Source organism: Gekko japonicus, unplaced genomic scaffold, assembly GCF_001447785.1.
Source record: "Gekko japonicus isolate JY-2015 unplaced genomic scaffold, Gekko_japonicus_V1.1 scaffold478, whole genome shotgun sequence".
In the NCBI taxonomy this organism is placed as follows: Eukaryota; Metazoa; Chordata; class Lepidosauria; order Squamata; family Gekkonidae; genus Gekko; species Gekko japonicus.
Genome location: NW_015173689.1, coordinates 1,048,471 through 1,059,858, shown reverse-complemented (window position 1 = coordinate 1,059,858; position 11,388 = coordinate 1,048,471). Strand labels below are relative to the sequence as shown.

Below are 11,388 nucleotides of genomic sequence, written 5' to 3'. Positions count from 1 at the left end.
CCTTCATATTTTTCACAAGAGTCCCTGATCCTCGGGAACATAACTGGGTAGTATATGTGGACAGTTTTGACCATGCTATGGCATTATTAAGCCAGTGAAGAAAGCTTAAATAATAAGTATTTATTTTTCTGCATTGATTCTGTTTCTCCAGATCAAGAGCATTAGAACCCTTACCCAATCCCTGGAAATCCCCTTCCGTCTTCTCTCCCCATCTATATCCATACAAACACACCCTGTGAAAACTTCACCTGGCACATACCTTTTTAACACCACATGTTCTTCTTTGATATTTTTAGGATGCTGAATTCCATGTTTCCACAGTGCCACTGTGGAATCGTGACATGTGCACAGGTCAAACAATAGCTATCACTTTAAAAGGGGAAGAGCAATTAATGTTCACAAGTCCCAGTTTCCACGTTCTGGAACACATTTAGGATTGATCTGAATATTCATGATCTGGTAACTTGGCACATCAGGTTACACAGATGAACTTTTGAACTTCATTAAAAATTTGTGTTTGAGATGATGACACATGAAACTGAAGGTGATGACCTGAAACTGGGTGACTATACCACAATCTAATAGTCTACAAGCATTGTTCTCAGGACTCCTGAAGCAATTCAACCCTATTGAAGGGTGAGACCAACTGCTTATAGCAGGGATACACAACATGTGGCTTCCATGTGGCTCATGAGGGGCATGCCCGCAGACCTGAACCACAACCCCATCACCCACAATCTTTCCCCTACCCCCATGAGACATCTGGGGTTCCCACTGTAGTGAGCTAGGACACTACAGGTGCTATGGCAGGGCCTGGTAATGTCCGTGAGCAGGAATCAGTGTAACCTAGATGCAATCATGGACCATTGTGATTGTTGTGATTCCCTGTTTTGTGCTACTTTCACACAACGAGAAAGAATGAAAAAGAACACAATTTCAATCCTAGAAAGATCTTGTGGCCAATGCTCCCTCTAAGCTGTGAGGTCTTGTGAGCAAAAATTATACTTTGTGAACTACTGGCATGAAAGTTGTGAGCAACTGATTCAGCTGCTGCATAAATTAGTTTGCTCTGGAGCCATCCGTCCTGAGCTGAGACAAAAATCTGTGAGCTGGAGGCTAAAAACCTGTGAGCTAGCTCACACTAACTCAGTTTAGAGGGAACACTGCTTGTGATCAATCTTAATCTGTCCTGCAGAGCGCAATTAACCACAATATAACAAATAGAAGAGCATAAGAATAGGAATTTTTTGTTATGGCATCTCAGTGTTTTCAAGTTGTATCTATTCTCATATTTTATGTCAATTCAACTAAATGTAGTGGCAAAGGTGATGTGACTTGAATTTGTCTTCAGGATATCCCTATCTATTGAAAATGTGCTTTTACTGATGTCTAGAAAAATGTCAAAAGGTAAATGAGATTTAGCTCTACTTTTGAGAATGTTGGGTCCCCAATGAAATCTTTTTCTAATTACTTAGTGTCAGCTTTGTAACCATCTAACAGTGCCATCCTAAGCAGAGTTCACAAGTTCTAAGCCCACAGACTTTAATGGACTTAGAAGGGTATAACTCTTAAGATTGAATTGTTGTTGTTTTCTTTTTTAAAGGAGTGGGAATACATGCTGGCACACTGATATTGATACTGGGCATTAAATAATTTATCCTGTTCTGAAAACAGCTCTTACTAAATGTCTAGCAGAAATTATATTTTTCTGACATATAATATGTTCATGAGACACAGGCAAACCATACTCTTCTGAGGTTTTTTTTAAACTTTAAAATATTTATTTTATGCAAAGCAGCATCTGTCAGTCTGAAGCAGGAGAAGGAAAAGTGATCCGGCCTCATATAATCCTAGGAAGAACTGATGCAAACAATAAACTGGCCATATAACAATTGTGCCTACGGATCTGTCAGAAAAGCAACCTGTGAAATTGCACCGACGTCCATGCATATTTGTGGTTTCTGTTACTCCTTTCAGCATACCATTTAATTTATTCATTTATTCAGCTCTTGTTCCACCGCTTTTTAGCAGTCTCCTATCCAGGAACTAAGTGACCTGGCTGCAACGTTATTAGTCTTGACAATATAGCCACATGACATAACCTCAAACTTTACAGGAGAGCAAATATTATATCACTAATTAAAACAGGAATCGAGAGAGCTGGGACTGGAAACTCTCAGTGACACTGGAACTCAACTCCAGCTACATACCAGTGGCTTGTCCTTGCCTGATTAAAATGTCACTGCATTCTGGCTATTTTGCCTCAGGACACTTTCCCCAGCATTCAGCAACTAAGATTAGGAATCTTACTTGGGGAGTTTGTTTGCATATATGGGCTCATTACCACTGACCTGTTGCTCAGTGTCAAACGAGATTTGGTGGAAGCAGACCTTTGCGCAAAACTGGTTTAGCCTGTTAGTGCCAGAGAAGATATACAGCTTTGTTTTTAATTTAATCATCAGGGGAATGGGACCTGATTCAGATTGGGATCATAACATGAGTGAAGGGATGTTTAAGCGTTCTATCAGTTGCTGTTTCCCCAATATAAAATAGTCCCAGGAGGTGCAATTTGCCCCACTGGAGCAGACATACAAGCATACTATTCCCCAGTGGAACAGATAGCAGTGGATGGTGCTGTTTTGGATCAGGAGGACACACAAGATGGAAGACTTAGACCCCCACTTTTGTCATGGAGCCTTTCTGAATCAGGCTTTTGTGTGCCTGATTGTTTTCCGCAATTGCTATAAAGCAGTAAGGTGCAACATGACTAGGCAAGATCACGGGAACAAACAAAACCTACACTTTTTCTTTAAACTTAAAAAACGTTTTTCTGAGATGAGATTCCTTGACAGTAGGTAAGCCCTTTTAGAAGACAAACAGCTTTAAAGAAAAGGTGTCACATTGAGATATATTGGCAAAGGGAAGGGTCAACTTCCCTTATTCATACCATGCTTTCAATTCTCTTCTGCTTTATAGGGTGTTAGCAGGACCAGAGGTGGATTCTGCCACCTCTGCACTTAGTTGTTATCAGATACTCTTTGTGTTTGGGAACTGAGCCTCCCTGAGATGGTTTTTAGTTGTGGAAGTATCCTTTCATGGGCCACCTATAAAGCCATTGTTGTTCTTTTACAATTCATCTCAATCCACTTTGAAAATGGCATGCCAGTCTAGAAGGCACCATGGCTAAGAATTAGGTTAGGAAAATAATTCTGGGTCATAAGACTGGTCCAGCTTTTACTTTTCTGTTGAGAAATAAAGAGATCTTGGCTCTTGTAAAGGCTAGAAATTGAGACAACTGGCTGCAAAGACAAAGTCAAGCTTTCTCAATGGGGTCCATTTTGTTTATTTGCTTATTTAATTCTTAAGACTCTTACTGCTCAGTTGACTGTTGTATGTCTACGGGCCGATTCTTTTGAACAGCTAACCCCAGAGGCCAGGCCTTTGCCTTTGTAAATAGACATGAGTGTGAAATGTGACCAACAGATACATGCCATGAAGAAATGAGGAAACAGGACTCTTTGTTTCGTAACAACTGGGCTCGTTCTTTGGCAGGAATACAAAAGTGATTGAAACACACTAAAAGCACAGAATACTTTTATTTTCTGAATGTTACAGACTTGACAGATTTCCTGCTGCAGCACTAAAAGCCTAATTACCACAGCTCTTTGGTACATTTACATATCATGCTGCTGTATATGGAATCAGATCACAGGTCTAGCTAGCCCCACCTGGGTCACCATGATTGGCAATGGCTTTAGAGTCTCAGAAGGCTGCTACATGGTATTCTTTCACTGGATATGCCAGGAATCAAGCCTGGGACATTTGGCATGTAAAATGTATTCTAGCACTGAGTGATGGTCTTTTGCTTTCCCTATTCTGTGTCACAAAAAAAGAATACATCATAAGGCAGTGGGCAGGCCTCTCACCATGTATATAGCATAACATTTGGTACATGCAAACAGCCATATATATGTACATTTAATTGGACAACTTCCCCTCCCACCCTTCTTTATCTATGGCATGGTGAATGGTACATATAACCATTGCCTAACCCAGGAGATTTAACTTAATGAATATGTGAACCAGCCTAGAAAGATCTGGGTTCTTGGCTTTCTCTCACATGGTATTCTGTAGAGTGGATTAAAGGTCTGCCTTTTGGGGGGGGGGGGGGACAGTATCAATACAAGCTAGTGCCATTTTAGACCACTTTGGAATCTAGTCACTATTTGAGCAGCAGTGAATAGTGAAAGGCAACAAATGGATTTCAATTGCACAGAATGTCAGAGCAAAGGTTGATAGGAGAGGCCTTAACACAACCCTCCAAAAATTACTAAGCACCCTGCAACCAGACCTGAACATGCCATTACTGCATTGTAAACTGACAGGCCAAAATCTAGTTCTGTACACTGACTTTGTAACAACTGAAGGATGAGAGTGGGAGATGAAGCACTTGAGATATATACAAAGAGCAATATTCAAATGTGTTGGCCCTTTGGTCATCTTTCTTTTAATAGCAAAGCAAAATGGACTTCCAGCGCAGAGGTCAGTCAATAAATATTTAGTATGTGTATAATGTCTGAATACTTAAAACATGAAGAATACTCTTCTTGCGTACCTCTTACAATAACCCTATAAGGTAGGCTGAGGGCAAGTGGCTTGTTTAAGGCCACTCAGTAAATTTATTAGATGGGATCTGAATCACAGCCTCCTGTATCATAGGTCCATCTGTCAGCTGCCATGCTGCTCACTGTTATTGTTGTTCCCTTACATGAAGGACAACTAAGACTTGGCGCTGAGGAAAGATTCAAGGGCTATGTCCTAGAGACTCAAAGAGAACTAGTGTTTTGGAGCAGTGGAATGTCAGACTTGGACTGAGAAGATTCCTGGCTTCAGATTCCTACTCAGTCATAAAACTTTATTGGATGACCTTGGGCCAGCAATGCTTTTTCTCTAACTTACCTCACATAGTTATGTTGAGGCTAAACTGAGAGAAATCCTCCTTGGCAAAAGCATAGAGATACACAAGTACTTCCAAAATAAAATAAAGATTAGCCCATTGCTGTATCTGCACAAAAATCACATGATTAACTATACACATATATTTACATCCAACATGACCCAGGGTAGGAGACCAGTTTCTGTAGGACTAATCTGTGTTCCCTGTTACACTGTGCCTGGGGGGATGCTGTGAGGCAAAACGAGGAATGAAAATATAGAGAACAGCATCTCAAAAAGGTGTTATGAAATCATTTATTAAAATAAGCATGCTGTTATTTAGGTGATGGTGTGGACTTTTTATTATGATTGACTCTTTATACAGCTCTTTCCCAGTTGTGTTGCCTTTTCAATCCAGGAGGCAGCAAACAAGCAGTGATCGCTGAAAGAAGTATATGAGGAGAATACGCCATACCAGCAGGCTTCTGCTCAAGATCGTGGTTTTTTGTTGAAGAATCCGTATGGTTGACTAATGCCAATGTAACATAAACATTCCTTTATACCAAAAAAGTCCACTTTATCTCCAACACTGAGTGAACTTGGGGGAGTTTGGAAGCAGAGCCCATTAGCAATGTTCTTTGCCTTGTATTTACCCAGGAAGACTGGAAACCAGAGTAGTTCTGCCTCTGTAAGGTTGGAGGTTCCTTTTCTGCCTCTTATGGCTAATGGGCTTTAATAGACATATCTACTATGGAGTTTGTCTAAACTTACCATTGGTAAACAGCCTTTTAAAAAGATGTGTTACTTTTTTATGTGTATTCCTCTATACAAATCATCCCAGAGGCCAACATGTACCAGAAAATGCCCCATAGTGTTTATTAAAATAAATATGAGTTAGAAACAATCTAAAGCCCAAAGGGACATATACGATGGCTCCAACAAAGCAAGCTCTTCCATATGCCACAAGAGGAAGGCTATAGCAAATAAATTGCAGTTCATTATATACATTTCTAATCAAAGGCAACAACTTTTTAGGGTTTTCTTTCCAGCTAGTCAGGAAAGTCACTAGAATTAGATGATTCCATAGCAATGTGTGTGCTAAACAAAACTATGTTCTAGACATACGGGCTACACTAGAAGCTAAACCAAAGGCTATAATGCTTATCATTTCTATGTATCACAAGAACCTTCCAGGAAATCCGAAGAACACTGCGACTTTATTTGTAAGTTAATGTGTTTCATTTTTGTTCCCACAGACATTTACATTTTTTCCTCCCTCTTCAAGAAGAACATCTAGAGGTACAGAAAAAGAGCTGGAAATAGAGTCCAATCAAACTAGAGTGATGTAGATGGTGAGTGAGGTAAGGGAACAGGAAGAAGGAAAAGGTTTCCTGTATGGCCAGGATCACGTATTTACTTCCTTCTCTGTGCTGGGGTACTAGATGCTTGATGACTGGCAGCTGAATATGTGAACTGAATATTGAAAAACATTGATTTTAACCAGATATAGTAGGTTCCTATCTCTGGTGGCCTATTCACATCATGTGAGGAGCATGCATGGTTGAACTAGGCCTGTGGTTGTGGAAATTACCAGCCTTGGTAGACAGGAGAGTTCCTAGTTAGTCTTTCATCACTGGCAAGGTTTCCTTCAGAAAGCATGCTTAAGGTCTCATCCGTCTGATGGTTGGGTGCAACAGCTGCTTTCTTTGAATCATGGAAATTCACTGAGTTCCCACCCGGCAACGCATAGGCGTTTTCGGCAGCATTGGATGTAGACAGGGACTCCCAGGGTATTTCACTTTTTCGCCACGGCAGGTCCACTTTCCACCCAGTCCATCCATAAAAAGCCAGAGTGAAGAGGAAACCTTGCATTGGATTCAGTACTCCCTAGATGAGAGATAACAGGGAGATATTATCTTGGGCAGGGAAGGCAAACCAATATGGTTGTAAACTTCAGAGGAAATTTTGGCAGTGACTGTCCTAAAGAAACAATTCACTTTTATATTCACATGAACTATATAGGAGCACAGGTCAAATACAGAACATGGCAAAAAATGGTACAAGCCAAGCCATGGCATAGTTGTTACATTGTTATGAGAATTCTATGATTATGTGGTGGCACAGTTCTAGCATTTTCTGCCTTTGCAGCATTACGCTCTATATAGCTGCAGAAAATTGTCTCAGATGACCAGTTCTTTTCTTTCGTTCTTTTTGAAATCACCGATATCATAATTTGGTGCAGTGGTGTTAGTTCTCGTGACCATGAAACTTCCATAAGAAAGGTGCTTATATAGGAAGAGAGAAGCAGAATCTCAAAGCACAGATGACAGAGAAAGGTGTGGTGTCCTCATGTAATACTGACAATACTAGGAGTCCCCGGGGCAGCCCAAAATATTTATCAAATTGGTATTCTGCATTTTTCCATGGAACTCAAGGTGGTATATGTAATGTTTCCCAGAATTTCCCCATCCAATGCCAATACCTGCCTCGGCTCAGCAAGGTTGCTGCATCATGCACCTTGGGCCAGGACACGTTTTTATTATCTCTACACAGTAAAAAGTCCTAATGGGTAGATGTGCTGGTCCATCTCCCTTGTATACCGCATTGGCTGCTAAGGGTTGTGGGTTGAATTCCTGAGCTAACTTGAGGAATGTAATACAGCTACTTAATGTGCCAGAGAAAGTGGAATCTTCTTCTTGGGTCCCCAATAAATACCGTCAGTTACTGGGAACTACCCTAAAAAGTCAAGGTGGTAAACTTCCTGTCCTTCTGATCTTTTTAGTTAGGGAAGGAAAATACCAGTTCTAGTGATTCCCTATCTTGCAAGCCTTTGGCAATAGAATCTGAATCCTCAGGTTTTGGAATGATACTCCTGTCTCCTCCTTGCTGGATGCAGGATATTTTGGAAGTTACATTTGTGCTAAATTACCAAACCAGAAGTAAAGTCAGCTCCCGTATAGTCATTGTGGAAATTGGATTAAAATGTAGAGGACATGCCCTTTGATTTATCAGCAGACAAAACAATGTTTTATCCATGAAATGATCTGTGGTGGATGAGTAAGGTCAAGGCTGAACATCTGCCCTCTCCTTCTTTCAGGTGTTTGTGCTTAGTCAGAGGCTTGCTTGGCTCTTAGCCCATGACTCACAGCTGTGTCCTCATAGGAAACTTGCTGGCAGAACCATCACCAGCAAGGACAACTTTGTGACTTGACAGTGACAATATAATAGGCCCCAGTACATCCTTGAAGTATTTCTTCATTTTGTAAGCTGCTTTGAGCACCCAGGGTGTAAAGAAAGCAGGGCTGCACGGAGAAGATAGGAAGATGGATAAGGAAATTGAGCTCTGACAAGAAAATCTTAACGGGAGATCACGGCTGCCATGGCGCACACTGTCATGCCTGCCCCTGCTGATGTCATGCCTGCCCTTGCTGATGCCCCTGAGGAGGCACCTGCTAGCCAGGATCCTGTGGACTTACAGGCTCCTGAGGACAGTACTGCAGCAGAAAGGCAAAGACTGGATCCTGTAGCTGAAAGCTATCTAAGTGGTGAGGAGGATAGAGCCTCCCAGGGAACACCTGCAAGGGATCAGTCTCTGCTGCAGCCCAGTAATTCATCATCAGACTCGCCTCCACCTGTAACCAGGCTCAGGAATGTAAGAAGACAACAGCTGAGAGAGCGAAGGCAGAATGCACGCATGCGTGCCAGAAGATCTCTTAGCCCTGATTACTGACAGGATCCTGTCCTCACTCCTGGCTAGCTAATGAGTTGATTAGCTAGCACTGTATATATGCAAGTCTGTTGCCAGCAGTCATTTGTGCTGGCAAACGTCGTTTGTTCAGGACCTGAATCCTTGCATCTCTGCTCCAGACCTTGTGGAATTCTTCTCGGCTTGATCCTCGGCTTTTGACCTTTGGCTTTGTTGACCCTGCGTTCATCTCTGACTCCTCTGGTATTGTTGTGATTTATGGACTTGAAACTTTGGTATGTCTGACCCTGCTTTTGGACTGTGATTTAAACCTGCTTGAACCTTGCTACCTGATTTGCCCGGCTTGACCTCGGACTGTTCCTGGACTTTTGCTTGCTTGTGTCACGCCCCCTGGTCCTGCCGTGACAGATTGCCAGCACCCACAACGCTCACACATCCCCACCATGGAAGACGGAGCAACCGGAGGTGTGGACCCCATGGAGGAAATGCTAGCACAGGTACAGCACTTAACTCAAGCTGTGATTGCTTTGCAACAACAGGCTGCTACAAATGCTGTTGCTGTAGCAAATGCTGGTACACCTCCCCCACGTTGCCCAATAAATCCTCCTGATCGTTTCGGTGGGAATGTTGATGAGTTCCAGGCATTCCTTGCCCAATGTAATCTGTATATTGAGCTCAGGGCTCGGGACTTTGTTTCTGAGAAGGCTAAAGTTTGTTTCATTTTAAGCCTCCTTAAAGGGCAAGCTGCCAAATGGGCCACGCCCTTGCTGGTGGGGAATTCTCCCTTACTATCTGACTTCCAGGCTTTCAAGGCTCATTTTGCCGCTGCTTATGCCAATCCTGTGAAAGCTGAAACAGCTAACCGCAAAATAAGGGCTCTTACTCAGCATAAAACCTCTGTCGCTCAGTACACCAATGAGTTCCAGCTGCTGGCTCAAGACCTGACATGGAATGAGGCAGCGTTTATTGACCAGTATACTGAAGGGCTGTCTGACGAAATTCTAGATGAACTTGCACGCAGTGAACGCCCTGACACTTTACAAGCCCTCATCCATCTCTGTCTCCGCATTGATGGGAGGTTACAGAGCCGCCGCCAAAACAGAAAAAAGGCTCTCGCCTTCCCCAGCAGAACCCTTCAGACCTTCCACCGGCCTTCCTCCCCCGGCTCCTCTCCACCTCCTGCAGGCACAGAGCCCATGCAACTTGGCACCGCTCGGCCCCGCCTTACTTCTGAGGAGAAGCTGAGACGGCGCACTCAACAGCTGTGTCTGTATTGTGGAGAAGCCGGGCATTTTGCCTCCAGCTGCCCTGCCAAGCAGAAGCGCTCACCACAACCGGCTCCACCGGTAAAAGAGCAGCCCCAAGCCTGACCGGACCCCCCGGTTTGGGGCCTATTCTGGGGTCCTCCAGTACTCCATACTCACCACAGACTCCCTTCCTGGTGCCAGTGCGGTTGCAACTCCCAGACAACCGCTGGCTCTTCATCCACGCCATGTTGGACTCAGGGGCCGCCTGTTGTTTCATGGACATTCTTTTTGCCAAAGAACACGGCGTTCCCCTTCAAGAGAAGGCAACCCCAGCGCTTGTAGAAGCCATTGATGGACGCCTGCTCCGCTCCGGACCCGTCGTCCAAGAAACCCAGCCACTCACCTTGTGGATACAGCAGCACCAGGAACAAATAACTTTCGACTTGGTGAGGATGCCGAGGTTTCCAGTCATCCTGGGTCTCTCCTGGCTGCGCCACAACAACCCTCAGGTAGACTGGGTACATCAGGAGCTCCAGTTCGGCACCAGTCCTGCACCCACGCCTTCCGTGGAAACGATGGTAGACACCCCGTCTTCAGCACCATCGCCAGAACCATCACCAGCTGCTTTGCTGCTGGGCGCTGCGGCTCCCGCTTTACCTGCCACCTATCAGGACTATGCAGACGTCTTTGACGAAAAGGAGGCAGACCAGCTACCCCCGCATCGGCCCTACGACTGTGCCATCAACCTCATCCCCGACGCTCCGTTACCCTCAGGCCGCCTTTACCCAATGGCAGAACCGGAGCTGGCTGCGCTGAGGGACTATTTGGACAAAAATCTGGCCAGAGGGTTTATTCGGCCCTCTACGTCTCCTCTGTCTTCCCCAGTCCTCTTTGTGAAAAAGAAGACAGGAGACCTCAGGCTCTGCAATGACTACAGGGCCCTGAACAAAATCACCATACGGGATAGGTACCCCCTCCCGTTGATCCCTGAGCTCATGGACCGTTTGCGGGGAGCTCAAATCTACACAAAGCTAGACCTGCGTGGCGCCTACAACCTGGTGAGAATCAAGGCAGGAGATGAATGGAAGACCGCCTTTGGTACCCGCTATGGCCAATATGAGCACTTGGTCATGCCCTTTGGCTTGACCAACGCCCCTGCAGTGTTCCAACGCTTTATGAATGACATCTTCCGTGACCTCCTCGACCGCTTCGTGGTAATTTATTTAGATGACATCCTGATCTTTTCCGCCACCGTGCCTCAACACATTGACCACGTAAGGCAAGTGTTGCACCGCCTGCGCACCCATGGACTCTATGCGAAACTAGAAAAATGCGAGTTTCATCGTAAGTCTGTTGAGTTCCTGGGGCATATTATCTCCCCTGAAGGCACGCTGATGGACCCCAAGAAGGTGGAAGCCATTCTCCAATGGCAGCCTCCCAAAAACCGGAAGGATGTTCAACGCCTCCTGGGGTTCTCCAACTACTACCGCCAATTTATAC

At 44.3% G+C, this 11,388-nt stretch overlaps 1 protein-coding gene across 1 annotated transcript in view; it reads right to left on the bottom strand.

The window, feature by feature from the left end:
* Positions 1 to 6,300: 6,300 nt before the first annotated feature.
* Positions 6,301 to 11,388, bottom strand: part of GPR143 (G protein-coupled receptor 143) — a 28,274-nt gene continuing 23,186 nt past the window's right edge. Inside the window, exon 8 of the mRNA XM_015423138.1 lies at positions 6,301 to 6,822. Coding sequence (XP_015278624.1) covers positions 6,523 to 6,822 — 300 coding nt within the window. The 3' untranslated portion in view covers positions 6,301 to 6,522. The remainder of the gene's footprint in view (positions 6,823 to 11,388) is intronic.